The following is a 16,869-nucleotide window of genomic DNA, read 5'->3' as shown; positions in this document are numbered from 1 at the left end:
ATTCTGGATCAATGGAATCAGATGCCAATCATTTCCTGTGTTGGGGGCACCCTGGATTCGATAAATGGTCAGATGGAAAATTATGTCATTCTTAAAGACAAGGCTAAGTGTAACACTTCCACCTATCCTGCCCACTCACCATTCCTGTTCAAATGCCAGCTGTGTAGCTTGCCAAATCTTTACTTGAGCTTCATGGTTTTTAAAAAACCATGTCAGGGTGCAGCTCTAAATCTTCTGTCTTGGTTGACTGATATTTTACAATACAAGCAGCCTACAAGTTAAATAATAAAAACCACAGTAGTTACATGATGTGCAGCATTGTAACTGTGATGTGCATTTGGATTAAAAGCTCTCACCAGTGAGTTATTTCTACAATCAGGGAGAGAGCTCTGCATCCTGGCTCTGATGGCAGTCACAGCAGGTGCCCAGGGCAGACTGGAAGGGCAAGGCCTGAGGAACAGCAAATATAAAAGGTGCCATCACCTGTGAAAGAAGTCAAAGTGTAACAACCTGCAGTCTTCCATTTCCCCTGAAGCTTCCTTGGCAGTTTTGCAGCATCTTCTCAGCTCTTGTTGTTCGCTGGCAGCTTCCAAATGTTCCCCTGGATGTGACAGAAGTGTCTGTCAGCAGCCCTGGATGCAGTAGGTGGAGCAGCTGTGTGGCATTTTGATAGCCACCACAAAATAAATGACTTAGATGTGTTAGAAACAGCAAAGATTTCAGGTCAGCAGCCTGATTTCCAACCTTCCATGGGAAAGGTAGGTGGTGAGTTGAAGCAATAGGTGTTTCTTGGCCTACAACTTTATCTCTGTGTCCCCAACTTTGTTACACCCAGAAGTGACTCAGGGAGTGCAATACACAAACACCAACAGGCACTCAGCTGTCATCATTTGTTTAATAAAGTTTTTTCTGGTTTTAAAAAAGTTTACAAGACAGATGTGTTCCACATGATAAACAACTAGAGGCTGATCTTCTCTTGTAATAACTTAATCCATGCAGAAAGACTGGACTGCCTAACCTGATGCTAGGCAGCAGCTAACAATTTACCAAAATATGCACAGATCTGCACACTGCAATGGAAACAGGTAGCACATGACACCACGGAGTGAGAATCAATACACAAGCCTGCTCAGAGAATTTTCAGAATTCAAGTGTAAGTTTAAGGAAAAACCCTGATTTATTCTTTAAATGGAGCTTATGTACTGAGAGTGAAATGCTCTGCTACAACCTGCCTACAGTCACCCTTTGCTCAGCAGTCGTGTGAGAACGCAAACACAGAAATGTCACAAGTCCTTTTCACTACTGACACTACACATTAACAACTGAATCTGATAGCATTGCTTTGGTTGGTTCAATACAGAATGAAAGGTTTCTAATGTCTCAGCTCTGCTTTCCCATTTTCCATCCTTCTCCAAAGTGGTTGAAGAGTGTTGCTGAGGCCAATGTTGGGTCTTTCTTCAAGAATTCGGTGTAGCTTTTGTGTAAGAAACTGTGGAAGGCAAACAAACAGGAACATTACTGTAGGCAAAGCAAAACTACTGCAGGATTCCTTCAAATCCCAAAGAGAAAAGAATCTGTACTTATTGTCACAGCATGAAAACTAATGCTAGGTTAACTGTGTACCACATTTTAGAGATGTTCAGCTCCTTAGAAATCCAAATGTTATTGGAAAGATTGGACTGACCCAATCATTCCAATAACATTGCAAACCCTCTAAAATGTCCTTGTTTCAACACACAACCCAGAAACAGTGGGGGGGGAAACCCTGTATAGAACAGAAATCATCACCCAATGTCTGACCACCTGAGAAATTCATGGATTTAAAAAAGAAAAAAAAAAGGTAAGGAACTTTTTGAGCAAAGAACGATGCTGAATTGTATAAATCACAGGCAGACTACACTCTGGGGACAGGAAAATGAGAGAAAGGTTAAACCTTAACTTTGCAAAGCTGTTAATAATTAAACTGCACAGCCAGCTCAGGCTTCAGTGTGCAAATGAGGATAATAACACTTTCTTGAGAGCTTGGGCATGTTTGAAAAGTCAAAATCAGCAATGTAACTTTTTGGGGGAGGGAAGGTAATGAAAGCTGTGTCCTGAAGGCTTAAAGCTGACTGGAAGAGTATGATAAACACTTATCTACATAGGCAGATAATCCATGACAAAGGATTCAGGTCTGTATTCAGCCTAATTCTATTCACTGATGTCTGGGCATGTCCTGCAGGTCGAGTGCCTGAAGGGAGAGAAGATCTCCTGCTGCTGAGGCAAGTTTGGCTCTCAATGCCTGCCCTAATGTCCTTATTAGATGGTGGAGGTCTATGAAAGAGCCTGTGACTAATTCATCCTGGGAAAGTACAAAACTGAGCAGGGGCAGGTAAGAACCATGAAAGGAAGCTGCAGTTCTGCCCTGTCTCCAGGTTCTGAGCTGTTTTCCACCTCCCTTGCTGGGGACTGTGCTGTTCCAGAGCGAGCTCCCTGCTGGTGAGGACAGACAGAAATACAACCCTGTGTAGAATCTGAAGAACACAAGGCAGGATTCTGAGTTAAGTCACTGCTGTATTATCAGATCAAACTTTCAGATTTCCTGAGTCAACATGGAAACAATCACAACTGGGCCAGACCCACAACTCCAGCCAAGCTGGGAAGAGCTTTTCACCCACCCCAACGCTCTGGTGTGCGACTGCAGATGGGAGCAGAGGTTGTAAAATTTATAAAACCAGCAAGATTATAAAATTTCACCTTCCAGCACTTCTAATGCCACTCTCTGCATGGGGGGCAAGGGGGCCAAGCATTCCAGAGGAGAGGAGAAGCCAAACCTGAGGCCTGCCTTGCATGAGCTAAGGCTCTCTTTCCGAGGACACATCTCCTTCTGCTCCGCTGCTGGCACTGGGGTCATCCTTGTTTCTGGGGACATTTCTTTCTCTACTTGACTCAGAGGGCACCTTGGTTCTGGTCTTCTCTTTTCTTTGTTGCTGTTTTTCAAGTTTTGTCAGCTATTCACAAAGTAAGGGAAAAAATACATCATGTAATAAAACCATTTCAGAAGTCCATTTCTAAAACATTGTAAATGTGAGCATTTGTATAAAACTTGCAACTTAAGATTCACAACACCAATACATGTATCAACAAAACAAAAAAGAAAGAAAAAAACCCTGAAGGTTGAGATCTTCAGAAATTTAGAAAAGACAGTGAATTATCAACATAAGATAACATGATCACCCCAAGTATAAAAGAGAAATGATTTATTTATATCCCTCAGCACAAGTAATACAAAAAATATATTTGGATTGACTAATCCAAATGTATTTTTACTAATTACATTGCAAATGACTTACAAAGTTCTGATTACCAATTACAAACACAGACAATTGCTCAGATAAAATGAGATATTTCACTGTCATCCAATGACATAAAAGAGCTATTCATCAGCATTTATTTGTCTAATCTCTTCCTGCTAACATCACATTAAACACTGCAGGATGGCTCAGTTATCTCTTCTTGCTAAAGCTGAAAGCTCAAATATAAAAACCACACCATCCCTAAGCCTTACTTCCCATGCTACAAACAAATCAACAGATTTTTGTCAGCAAAAAAAGAATGCAAGGGGCAGGGAGGAGGAAAGAGAACAACAATTTAAATTGGCTCTCCCTCATCGCACTTTGCAGGATGGATGTCTTGACCCCACCTCCTCTTGGAATTTCTATCAGCTGAACACTGCTGGGACCAGGAGTGGGAGCTATATTCATTCTTTTCTGTATCTTTTCTGTCTCTTTCTTCTTCTAATTCCCTCTCCTCTGAGTTCTGAGCAACTGAAAATTGGACAGCTTTGCAGTTTGTGAAGCTGAATGGGTTAAGCCAATGCTTTGTGAAATGTTTTCTATTAACTGGATGTTGCTCCAAATTTTTGCCAAAGCTGTCTGATTGCCAGTGAAGGTTTTGTTGTTTTGACTACTTGATAATATCCTGTTGGAATTTCTCCCTTGTGTCTAACTCAGGGAACATGAAAAAACCCTAAGCCCTTTTCAGAGGCTTGTCAAGGGAGTTTTGGCCCTTACACTGCCAGAGAAAGTTTAAAAACCAGCATCCATCCCTGTCTTCAGCCCAAGCTGTGGCCACCAGGAAGATGTCAGATGGGTAAAGCAGGCAGCCTTGAACTGGGAAGGCAAAACCCTTAAACAAGTCAATATTCCCCAAGAAAGAAATGGATGCTTGCAGAATCCTGCACACCTTGGTAATTCCTTGGTTATTTTACACCTACACACTGGGCAGCAGTTCTCACTCCAAAAACAAGAGCTGCTGCTAATTATGCATGGTTTGGCCTGAGAACTCTAAAACTGTGAGATTACAGAAAGACTAGAGACAGAAGTAGATTTTTTTCAGGGGCTAAAACATGTCACAAGAATCCAGAAACAGAATTTGAAGGTAAAAATGAAACCAACTTCAAACCAAGCTTCTTAAGGCAACACAGGGCACTTGTATCTGCTCATTCATAGTTGGAGGACTTGTTGAGAATGTGAGGGAGTGTCAAAAGCTTTACTAAAATCTAGAAAAACTAAATCCACCACCTTCCCTTCCTTACTTTGGAAGAGCATTACATCAGTTAGACAGGACTTTCCCTTTTGAATCCATGCTGACTGTGCACTGTCCTTTAAATGCCTTTCAGGAGCACCCAGCATGATCTTCTCCACAATTTTTCCAGGCACTGAGGTTAGATTAACAGGCCTGTAGTTTCCTCATTCTTCCCTCATGCTCTTTTTATAAACTGCAGTAACAATTTCACCAAGGTTAAGTGAAACATTTTACAAATAAACTTGGTGTGGCCTTGCTGAGGCACAAGAATCCTTCCTCCTTTTCTCTCAGCCTAGAAAAGCTGGCCACTGTTGTGTTTAGAGGATGAGGAAGCCTCAGCACTGCATTTGGTTTTCAGCACAGCTTGTGCTGTTCCTCAGCAGAGCTAGCTCACTCTCCTGTCCACTCCAGACTTAAATTTGGGATCGAAATTCCCTATTCCCTTGTTTCTGACAGAGAGGCTGCTCTTCACCTCCACCCAGTCACCCACATAGCAAAAAACTTCACTAAAGGCACGGGGGGGGGTGATCCAGACTTATTAAAAACATTGTTAATGAGTCATGATGAAAAAACAGCTTTAATGAGGAGGAGGAATAAACTGTGAAAAGCTGTTCTGCATTACACACACACAGCGTTTCAAGAGGCCAGGGAACTGAACAAAACAATGCAATTATTTTTCTGTTCAGAGGCTGCACAGGAAGGACAAGGTCCTTGTACCTGATGGAAGCTGTACTGCTTCATAACAGGAATGCTACAAATTTGCAGAGGATACACATCATCCTTTCCAGACACACCTTGCAAGTCACTTACTTGTTTAGGATCAACAGTGGCTGCTGGGGACTCCAGTTCTATTGTTACAGGACCATCATTCTGGATGTGGACCTGCATGTAGGCACCAAACTTGCCATCTGAAAAGGGAAAAGACAACAAGTGCTCAGAGCCCTTGAGAGGATAACACACACCAAAGTTTTTAGCAAAAGGGATAACAAAAAGAAATAAAAAATACATAAAAGGGCAGCCAACTGCAGAAAGTTCCTAAGAAAAAAAACAGTGTATGTGCACCCAGGTATGTAGCTTGACATTCAGAGAGGATAAATACACAGCTAAGTAGAGAAACATGCACAAAACAAACCAAGTCTACAGGTAATCAGGGTGTCCACAGTTCAGCATAGGCAGAATGGTTCTCACTGCCAGGAGACAACATTTCAAAGGCTGTAACAGCTCAGCCTAGGGATCCAGTCCCACTGACCACTTGATGCTTTGAAGAAATTTTATATTTAGGCAAAAAGTAAGAAGACCTGGAGCCTAGTCTGAAGCATTTGATAATTGAATACTATAGAGCAGGGGACACCAGGGTGCAGCTCAGTTCCTGTGGCATTCACATTCTCTGGAAAAAAACCCTTTGCCCAGGATTTTTCTCCTGGGAAGCTGAGAAGCCTCAGAGAAAAATGAAAACAAATCTTATCTCATTTGCTTCTCCTCTGTTTTGCTCATGTGGAATGTGTTTGGAGATTGTTTACCCACAGGTGATTGTTCCATTGGATTCTGGTGTGAGTTGTTTTCACTCATTGGTCAATCAGGGCCAAGCTGTGTCAGGACTCTGGAGAGAGTCACGAGTTTTCATTATTATCCTTTTAGCATCTGTAAGTATCCTTTCTGTATTCTTTAGTATAGTTTAGTTTAGTATTCTTTAATATAGTATCATAAAATAATAAATTAGCCTTCTGAGAACAGATGGAGTCAGGTTCATCATTCCTTCCTTCACTGGGGCACCCCACAAATACAATTAAGTCCCAATCTGCCACAGCCATTTCTACATTCCTGCTGGTAACCTAGGCTGGTCTTTGAGAGTTACACAGAGGTAAACTACACCCTGTGGCCACAAAACCCAGTCACAACTAATGCATCTTTCTTTAAAAAAATAATAAACAAAGAATATTATTTTAAACTTTATTAGTGGGAGCACAACTTTGCAAATCGCTCTCTACAATCATCCCATTCATCCCATCCCTCTCCTGTACTTCACTTACAAAAAGGGTTGGTCTTTTCCATTTCCCATTCGTGTGTATAGACCTAAAAAAAAGGTAAACTCCACAAGCCCTTTTTTTCCAGAGGCTGATAAAGTGGTCAAATAAACCCCCAACTTTACCAGAACACTCAAAGTACTCCCATGTCATAAGCATTTTCTGTCTTGTTTTGGCACTACTGTCAAGGAACATCTTTCTGTAACAGTTCCCTCCCATTCTCCTCACACATTTAAATTTCTAGTTACTGCTCTTCATCTTTCCCCACTGTAAGACTTCTGGACTGATCAATTCATCTTGCAACATCTTCTGCAATAAAACAGGATCCTAGAAGTATTATTGAAGTGACAAGTTCATTCTGCTGGACACCCAGCTCTCCAAATTCCTTGCCTTGCCTCTAAAAGCCCAGCATGCATGCCTTCCTCAGATGGAATATCTGCACCTGACATGAGTCAGAGAAGCCACATCTGAGCCATAAAGACTTGAAAAAGAGGCATCATTTACTTCCAGAATATTTTTGTACATATTTCAAGCCTTATGACCTAGAAATTTCACATTGGTTTTATACTTCTAAGCTTGTCTACTTGGAAAGTTATTCTTAATTAACCTCATGTGAATACTGTTGCTCCAGATAAGAGCACTTATTCTGAAATGACAACACTCACAAAGGAAATTAATCAGGGAGAATAATTGTGCTTTCAACTTGTACCAAACCTTAATCTGAGTTAAACTCTTCCTTGTGGAACAATCCTCTCATATTTACTTAGATATTACTACTAAGGGAGTAAGACATTTCACACTCCTTGCCATGTTAATCTTTACTACCTCAGAAGAATAAATCCACATTCAAGACAGGGAGCAAAGGCCCTGAAACAGAAGGAGGAGCCTTGGGAGGTCTGATATTTGGATATTAGCTTGCACAAGAGTGCTCAGGCCTGCAGACACCAGCTCTGCTCCCTAGAGGGGAGTGGGATGTTTAAGATCACAAGAAATCACTGAAGCACAACAGGCAAGGACTTCTGATGCAGCCTTTTATTTCCTAGATGTGGGTGCCCATGTGCTGACCTAGGAACCATGGCTCTGAAGCTTCTCCAAGATTTCATTTGCCAAGTGTCCCACTGCTCTTGGTGTGGAAGAATGGTTTGTGCCTCTCTTTGGGAACACTTCCCACTCTGAGCTCCTGGCTGGCAAGCTCCAGGCACACCAGAGAGCAGAGAGGAGCTGCCTGCCCAGCACCAACAACTCCCAACAGCCCAATTCTCTCCTGGAAGCAGGAACCAGAAAACACAAGGCTCTCAGGAGATAGGACAAGACCTTTATTGATCTGTCTTTGCCTCAGCTACACAAATTCCACTTTCAGTGATTAAATTACTCCTCTAAAATGCATTAAGCATCTTGTAGGATCAAAAGGGAAGGGCACCTACAGCAATCCAGGGAATCAAACTCTAATCTCCCAATGACCACAACTGTTGTGTGTGTGCCTGTGTGTATGTAGGGGCAATGTGAGTACAGATTTTCCAGACAGCAAGGAAGCAAAAAAAAAAAAAAAAAAAAACCACTGGCAAAGCAATTGGAACAGCAGAAACTTCAACCTAAGAGAATCTTAACAGACTTGGGTGCAACACACTATAACTGGCACAGCTTAATAAGAAAGCAAAATCATAAACTGACAGGTAGCTCCAGTGCTGCCAGCAGTTTTAAATTCATGTGTTATCTGACACAATAGCACTCTTGGGTTTCCAAATCTATGCTTTTAACACTGAAAGAAAAATGCAGAAGTGAAAGCTCATTTTGCAGAAAGCACTGGCAAAAGAAGTGCCAAAATAAGGGCACTTAATATTCATTTCAGATACACAACTGCTATTCACTGAGAGAATGAATTCAAAAAGCTGCTTTCAAAATATAAAGTGATTGAAGGGGTATCAGAAATGCATTCCTTATCAGGAACATATGTTGGAAGAACATATCAAGCTAAAAAAGCTTGAAAATTTGACATTTTTGGACATGTGGACATGTGTGCATTTCACTGTGCCTCCTTGGAAAGAACTGGAATACTAAAGTCAATGTGAAAATTAGCCTCTAAATCTTTCCTCAGCTTTTTTTACTTTTTTTCCTCATCAGGAAAGTAAGGCCAACCACTACCTATTAGCAGACACCATTTAAAAATTAGTCTTTTCTAGAAACTTGTCTTCTGTCAAGTGTAGCAAAAAGTCAATTCTGAATATGAAAATGGACAGAAAGTACTCAGAAAACCAAACAGAAAAGATTGAGTGTGGACAGAGCACAAATGAACAGGAAAGCCAGGTATTTTCTGATAAAGAGAAAACTGTTCCACACATGACACAGAGTTGAGGAAAGAGAGTCTAAATCAAAACCTGTTCTCAAGTAGCACATTACACCTCCCACTGTCACAATTCCATTTAACAGGATGTGGAAGTGACAGATGGAACTGTGCTGTCCATCACACACTGGTGACACCTTAGAGCCCCACTAAACACAGTTCTCAGAAAAAATGCTTCTCTTGGGTTAATCTATTTATACAGCACAAAACATCCAGCCTTTGAGGGAGCCTGACCACACAGCTTGTTCTCATGGCTGCAGCCTCTCTGGGCTGCTCATGTTGTGCAGCCAAAAGGAATACAACATCTACATGCCATGGAATACAACACGTGCATGTCATGGAATACAACACCTACATGTCATGAATACAACACCTACATGTCATGGAATACAACACCTACATGCCATGGAATACAACACCTACATGCCATGGAATACAACAGCTACATGCCATGGAATACAACAGCTACATGCCATGGAATACAACACCTACATGCCATGGAATACAACACCTACATGCCATGGAATACAACACCTACATGCCATGGAATACAACACCTACATGCCATGGAATACAACATGTGCATGCCATGGAATACAACATCTACATGCCATGGAATACAACACCTACATGCCATGGAATACAACACCTACATGCCATGGAATACAACACCTACATGCCATGGAATACAACATGTGCATGCCATGGAATACAACATCTACATGCCATGGAATACAACACCTACATGCCATGGAATACAACACCTACATGCCATGGAATACAACACCTACATGCCATGGAATACAACATCTACATGCCATGGAATACAACATCTACATGCCATGGAATACAACATGTGCATGCCATGGAATACAACACCTGCATGCCATGGAATACAACATCTACATGCCATAGAATACAACATCTACATGCCATGGAATACAACACCTACATGCCACCCAGAGAAAGGCTTGGATAGAGGAAGACTGGAGCAATCACCCTGACAGGCTCTAGTGAAAATATTGTTAACATCCCTTCAGCTAGAGAAAATCACAGAATAGAGAAAGCAACAATCAGGAAAGGACACACACAAGGCGTGTCCACTGGTCACAGCAAGGACCTTACCAACCTTCTGTCCTTACCTTTAATAAGCTCTGGTTTGTAGGCTTTTCTTAGCTGCTCTAGGAAGTTGTTATAAAAAGACTCTGCCTGCTCCGTGGGCATTGCCATGTGATAGTCAGGCTTGTTTCCCTTCAGGATGCACTGGAGAGTGAACTGGCTCACACACAACACTTCATACTGTTTATCCATCACACTTTTGGACCAGTGCTTCCCACTTTCATCTTCAAAGACTCGCAAGTTCAAGATCTTTCGAACCCTGGGAGAGGAGAAGATAATTAATTCCTAAGTTGTCCCCTGTAGGATCAACAGGTACCATACACAATAACAGATGCATATTCAGTCTGCCTCCAGATAATAAGATATCCCTCTGCCCCTTGATTCCCAGCCATGGGAATCTCATCACATTAACCAAGAGAGCCCTTAGACAACAGTGTCAGGTCATTAATCCACACCATCATTTCACAGTGTGGCACCAGGACAGAATAACTGCATGTTCCACAGCAACACAAAGATGGCACAGGAAGAAAGAAAGCTCACTCTTTACTATCTGCTTTTATGTGTCACAACATTACTGAACGTGTGAACAGCTTTGGGAATTTGAATCCTCCCACCACACCAGGAAATCACACTCAGTAGGAAATGACATCATCCTAAACTGTGTTTAAAACTGTGGGTTTTTGTTTCCAATCATGATTCCAATCATGATTCATGATGTATTCCTCCTGCTTTGTCACTTCCTAGCACTATTTCCAGACCAGGCCCCATAAGCCAGATGATGACAACACTTTCTCATCAGGATGAGGGGAGGAATCCAAGGAACAGGGCAGAACTGCAGCTGGCAGCAAAGCAGTTTGAATTTTGGGCTGATTTTCTAGAGATAGGGGACAGAACTGACTGGCTCAACACAACAAGGGGACTTTCACAAGTGGATCCTGAAAAGCAGAAGGCAACCCAGTCCATGTCAGGACTGCATCCAAGCCACTCTCCTGTCTTTGGTTTCTTCTTCTGGCTTCTCCACACCTGCAGCATACCAAGGGAGCCTATCCAGTACAAAGGGTTTCAGCTGCAGCCATCAGCCAGGCACTTTGCACTGCACCAGAGGTGAAGCAGTCAGTGCAAGACAAAGCTGAGACTTTGTGGTGGTCTAGCTTCAGGGTTTTGCCATCACTAAGGCACAGCACAAGAACATCCTTGCCAATCTGTGTGTGTCAACAGCAAACAGAATTAACTCCTGAATGAAGTGGATTGTTGAAAGCATCCACTGGAAGGCCCCAGCAGGAGGCTTAAATCATCACCACTGCTCTGTTTTCTTCACAGAGATGTTTGTTGTTTCATTTACAGGATTACTAAAGTTTCCTTTAATAGGACCTGAAAAGCCTGGTTAAGCTGCTTTCTCTCACTCCCTTTGCCCAGATGCTGGCTTCCTGCCCTTCCTGTGTCAGCCATCCCAACAACCTGGTGCTGAGAGCATGGCAGCCACAGATCTCCTGCCTGCAAAATTCAGGAGCAGCTTCTACATCCACCAAGGCAGGAATGGGAAGTGATGGCAGAGCAGATGTTACACACTGAGGGAGGCAAACAGGAGGGCAAACAATGGAGCATGTGAGAATAAAAACCCCTTCTTCTTGACATCAGTCAGCTCCATTACCTGTTTCTTTTCTGCCTTTGCAAGGACTGAGGTCAGCCCTAGAGCAATAACCAGTCCAAAAGAGACAGAAGAAGCCCCTGGAGAGCTCTCCCTTGCATGTCTTTGCTGGCTGAATCCCAATATTCTGTGGCCATGGAGCAGATGGCCAGAGCCAGTCCTCCAGGCTGCCAAAACTGATTCCTGTTTGCAGACAAGCAGCTGACAAGACTATCCTGCCTTTAGGAAGAACAAAACTCATGTGCAAGCTAAAAGGAGAGTTTGAGGATGCTCATAAATCCCATCATTAAGGATGGATTTCTTTTGGACTCAAAAAGGATTTAAGAGTCTGCTCTTGATAAAAAGCACATAGCAGAAAATGGGACCAGATTTTTCTCAATGGAACATGAAGAGAAAACTTGTATTCAAGGTAAAATCTGAAGAGGAACAGGCAAACCTGAATTTCCCAATAGGAAGAACTGATTTGTTTGGCTACTGCACAGGTATCAGCAATGCACAAACAGAAGAGTACAAGGCAAAAGGAAGGGAGTGACTTACATGTGCTCCAGCTCTCTTTGTGTATCTTCCAAAGAAATGCCCAGCAGCACACAGAGGCCTCGTCCTATTGAACTGATTTGTTCACCACCCACTGGAGAAAGCAGAGAGGGAAAAGAAAAATAAGGCTAAATGCACTGTCTTGTTCTATGGCACAAGTTAGGACTGGTTTCAGCACTCCAACCACTAAAGAAAACAGCATTCTAAACCCTGTTTCCTCTGTCTTAAGTTTGTAGATTGGAAAGATCACACAGAAGCATTCTTTCAAAGTTTTCCAATGCCAGCACTTCCTTATCAGATTGGGTTACTTACTCCAGCATTTAAAAACACTGTATGAAGATTTTTATACTGCAATTGCATCAGTTGTCCTAAACAGAAAGGTGGCAAAACTCTCCCCAATCCCTGAAAAATTATCCACCTGGTTGATGCCACTAAGTGCACTCAATTTCTCTACTCCACTATTCCCTTCATACTTTGCCATTATTTTGAGCAGGTTATTTCTACCTGAGTCCTCATGGGTTTTTTGAAACATGACTCCCAACAACTGCAAATTAGTCCTTCTAATTGGGAAATTAACCCCTTTAATGACATTTACAATAAAACACAAATTATCATAGATCTGTAGTGTTTTCCTAAGAAATGCCTTCAATATCTTAATTTAATTAAATTATCTTAACGTGGTTCATCCTGAGATGATTGTGGTAAGAATAAATGTGGTCTTAAAACTGAGATAAGCACTAGTTACCCAACTACTAAAACTGCATCCAGGCTCATGACTGGGACAAAAAGCTCCAAACATCCCACAAAATGAAAGGAGATCAGGCCTCCAGTGAAAGCTGAAAGTGTCTGTGCACCAGTGGCTGGATCAGGGTATGAATTCTCCAGTCCAGAAATTTATCCTGCTAAGTACAGCAGTGTCCACCAAACTCTTCAACAGCCAGAACAACAGCTGAAATTCTCCCCAGAAAAGTGGACCCAAGGCAGCAAGAACCCCCGTGCTGACAGGTGTGCCCAGAAGCTGCGCCCTCGCAGCCACGCTGTGCCCGTGCTGACACACAGTGACACACAGCCAGAAGCCCCTCAATGACTCCAAAGCCACCCTGCTGCACACCAGAGACTCCCACAGCAGGCACTCATTGCCTCACGGGTAAACTTCTTGGAGATTTGAAGCACCCTGAGCGCAGAAGGTGCAAACCAGTGCAATAGCAGGGACATTCCATCAGGACACACCATTCCTGAAGGAACCCAGGCGAGCAGCGCCCGGCGGGGCAGCTGGGACAGCACCACTGACACACACACACAGGCAGAGCAAAAAGATGACCCGGGCTGCACTGCCAACATGCCTGCCGTGCACCGAGGTGACTGTGACTGCAGTGCCAGGGACAGGGACACCGGGGTGACACTGCCACCACACGCACAGCAATGCACGGCCGTGCCAGGGCAGCCCCGCTAACAGAGCACCCAGGCGGCGTCACGGCACCCAGGCGGCGTCACGGCACCCAGGCCGTGTCACGGCACCCATGCGGTGTCACGGCACCCAGACCGTGTCACGGCACCCAGGCGGTGTCACGGCACCCAGGCGGTGTCACGGCACCCAGGCCGTGTCACGGCACCCAGGCCGTGTCATGGCACCGAGCCTGCCGGAGCCCAGGAAGAGTTTGGACAGTGCTATGATTCTCGGGGATGTCCTGTGCAGGGCTAAGAGTTGGACTCCACGATCCCTGTGGGTCCCTTCCAACTCGGAATACTGTGCGATTCCGTGAACACAAGCGAAGCAAGACGACTGCGACTGTGCTGCCGACACAAAGGCGCTGGAGGAGGCGATGGCAGCGTGTGTGCCAGCCCACGCCCGCCAGGCAAGGCTGCACACAGAGCTCCACGCACACACCCCGAACACACACGCACCCGCGGGGCCGGGCCCCTGGGAGAGCCGCGAGCGAGCGGACCCACGCCAAACCCACGCGGGGGGACAAGGCGAGGGGAGCGCCCGCACACCCCCACAGCCAGCCCCGTACACAGACAGCCGCCCGGCCGCCCCGGCCCCCGCAGCTCCGCGCTCGGGACACACTGACCTGTGACGCTGGCCTGGGCCACCCGCTGCACGATCGCCTTCATGGCGCAGCGCAGCGCGGCCGGCGCCGAGCGGGGACAGCGGCGGCGCCCGGCAGCAGCAGCAGCGGCGGCCGCTCCCCGCGCACAGCGCCCCCCGGCGTACGGGAGGTGCTGCCGCAGCCCCGGCAGCGCCGCGCTGGGGGATTCCATGGGACAGGGACAGGGGCGTGTCCAGGTGCTGGGCCTTCCTCTTATTCCCTTAATCCCCTCTTCCTCTTATTCCTCCTAATTCCCCTCCCTGTAGGGATTTGGGGGTGCCTTCCAAAAAAGGAATATGCAAGTAAGCAGACTGGCATCTGCTATAGGAACAGCTATAGGGACACAGCGGGATGCCCATAAAAATGAGTGGCTGGGAAAAGGAGGTGGTGGCTGTAAGGACCTAAGGAGCCCATGTGGAAAGGTGGGTCCGTAGGTGCATGGGCTGGGTGGAGCTTAGGTTGTAAAAGCTCCTATAGAATCAAGGTGTGGGCTGGAAGGGCAGGGACACTTTGCACCAGGCCAGGTTGCTCAAGGTTATCCAAAACCTGGCCTGGAGCACTTCCACAGCTGGGGAATCCACACCCTCTCCAGGCAGCCTGTTCCAGTGCCTCGCCACTCTCACAGTCAAGAATTTCATCCTAATATCAAACCTAAATTTCCCCTCTTTTTATTTGTACCAACTCTGCCTTGTTGTATCACCACAGCTCCTGACGAAGACTCCCCCTCCCTGCAGCATCCATGCGGGGCCCCCTTCAGCAATGGGAAGGATCTGGAAGCTGAGGTGTGTGAGCAGAGGAGATGGAGACAGCTTTCCAAACAGCAAGATGGGAAACCTCAGATCCCCTCGTGGGGCAGGGCAAGGTGTGTCCTAAAAGGGCTGTACAGAGAAACAGGGCAGGTGATGTCCATAAGGACTAGGGAAAATCCTACAGAGCAAACATTAGTTCTGGCCACAGAGCTGTCCCCACAAGGGGACAGCATGTGCAAGGATCAGGAAAACCCCTAAAGAACAAGAGCCTGGAGCAGAACATTCAGTAAGTTTTTAGCTTACAAAAACATTTCCACACTTGTAACTCATCTCTCTGAGCTTTTATTTGAAGGACCATTAAGAACTCCGGTAACCAAGACATTAAAATACATTCCTTCCCATTTACTCATCATTCCTAAGTATCCATTTCAGAGCTGCCCAGCTGAGGAGCCACCCCAGCTACAGCCTGGATCACCTGGGTTTGTCCCACTGAGAAAGCACTTTCACACCAGCGGGGCAGAGCTGCTGTTCCAGCGATGCAAGGGACAGTTTTCCAGCAGTGCTCTGGTGCCAGGCACTGGGATAATGTTCTCAGAGGTCCAGCACAACGTTCTGAGCTTCTGAACAGCTCACTTCTCAGAAGGAGGGCCGTCATCAGGAACAAAGAATGATACCACACGCCTGAGCAGCCGGGTAAGAGGAGGCTGAACCTCTTTGTATGTTATTTCTGTTCTCACTGTCAATCCAAAAGGATATTCCTTAGTGTGTACTTCCTTGCGGGGTTGGTTTGCCTCGGATCATTTTCATTCTCTAAGGAATAGAAAGGATGGTAAGGGAGGGAAGACAAAAAAGAGCACAACAATAAAAACGTTTTATCCCTCTATCATGGCAGCCATGTGGGCATTCAGTATTCTTTTTGCTTTTCCTTCCATTCTGAGGCTCAGATAGCAAAGATCTGTTAACCATAGCCAGAAAAACGGATTTAATGGGGTAGATCAGACACCTACACTGGTACTGGACAATTATCAGTACTACAGTAGCAGTAACAACAGGTTTCCCCAGCTATCCACATCAAAGCTAGCCCAAGCAGCCCAGCGCAAACACCCATTAATTCCACTGACCACCCTCTCAGTAAAGAAACGCTTCCAAATGTCCAGCCTAACCCGCCCGCAGCACAGCTTCGAACCATTCCCAGAGCGCAAATAAAAGCAACAGGTTGGGAAGAGTACAGTGCCTGTTCCCGTGACTTGAGATAAAGCACGACCTTCTCCCATCAACACGGGATTAACTCTCTTCAGGAGGGACAGCCGGGGGCGGGCCGGGCGGACACCCGGCTCACTCAGCGGCAGCCGCACAGCCCGAAGTGCCCCGTGGGGCGGGCGGGCAGCACCCAGCGTTACCTTCCCGGGTCGGGAAGCGGTGGGAGCGGAACTGGGAGGATCCCGGCCCTACCCTGGGCAGCCAGGAGAGCCCAGGAGCCGCCCGCGGCCGAGCTCTCCCTCACGCAAGCCCCGCCCCCTGACCAAGCCCCGCCCCGGACACGACGCGCGCCGAGCGGGCTCTCCCTCAGCGAAACCTCCCGAGCCCCCGGAGGTGACCGCAGGCCCCGCTGCCGGTACCGGTGCTGCCTTTCTCCAGGCGGCCGTAGTAGATGAGGGCGCCCAGCGTGGTCCAGGCGCCCAGCGAGTAGATCAGCGCGGCCCTGGCGTTCCACACGGCGGCGCGCACCGGCTTCATGGCTGCCCGCGCGCAAGCCCCGCCCCCAAGAGGGGCACGCGCCCGAGGGCGGGGCATGCGC

At 45.9% G+C, this 16,869-nt stretch overlaps 2 protein-coding genes across 2 annotated transcripts; both read right to left on the bottom strand.

Annotated features, from left to right (window-relative positions):
• Positions 1-876: 876 nt before the first annotated feature.
• DTD1 (D-aminoacyl-tRNA deacylase 1) lies at positions 877-14,407 on the bottom strand. The gene is made up of 6 exons (XM_036381033.1): positions 14,305-14,407; positions 12,236-12,326; positions 10,074-10,309; positions 5,377-5,474; positions 2,814-2,990; positions 877-1,489 (listed from the first exon to the last, which is right to left on the bottom strand). Exons 1-5 carry the CDS (start codon positions 14,345-14,347, stop codon positions 2,835-2,837), a joined length of 624 nt encoding a protein of 207 aa, XP_036236926.1. The 5' UTR covers positions 14,348-14,407; the 3' UTR covers positions 877-1,489; positions 2,814-2,834.
• A 990-nt stretch (positions 14,408-15,397) lies between these two features.
• On the bottom strand, positions 15,398-16,864 carry SMIM26 (small integral membrane protein 26). Its single transcript, XM_036380365.2, is given in 3 exon segments — positions 15,398-15,864; positions 15,867-15,881; positions 16,691-16,864. Coding segments are annotated over 3 exon segments (297 nt in total). The 5' UTR covers positions 16,809-16,864; the 3' UTR covers positions 15,398-15,700.
• Positions 16,865-16,869: the final 5 nt, after the last annotated feature.

This window comes from Molothrus ater, chromosome 3, assembly GCF_012460135.2.
Source record: "Molothrus ater isolate BHLD 08-10-18 breed brown headed cowbird chromosome 3, BPBGC_Mater_1.1, whole genome shotgun sequence".
NCBI classification, from domain to species: domain Eukaryota; kingdom Metazoa; phylum Chordata; class Aves; order Passeriformes; family Icteridae; genus Molothrus; species Molothrus ater.
Note: the sequence above shows the minus strand (reverse complement) of the source record. Positions and strands in the feature narration are given on the sequence as shown.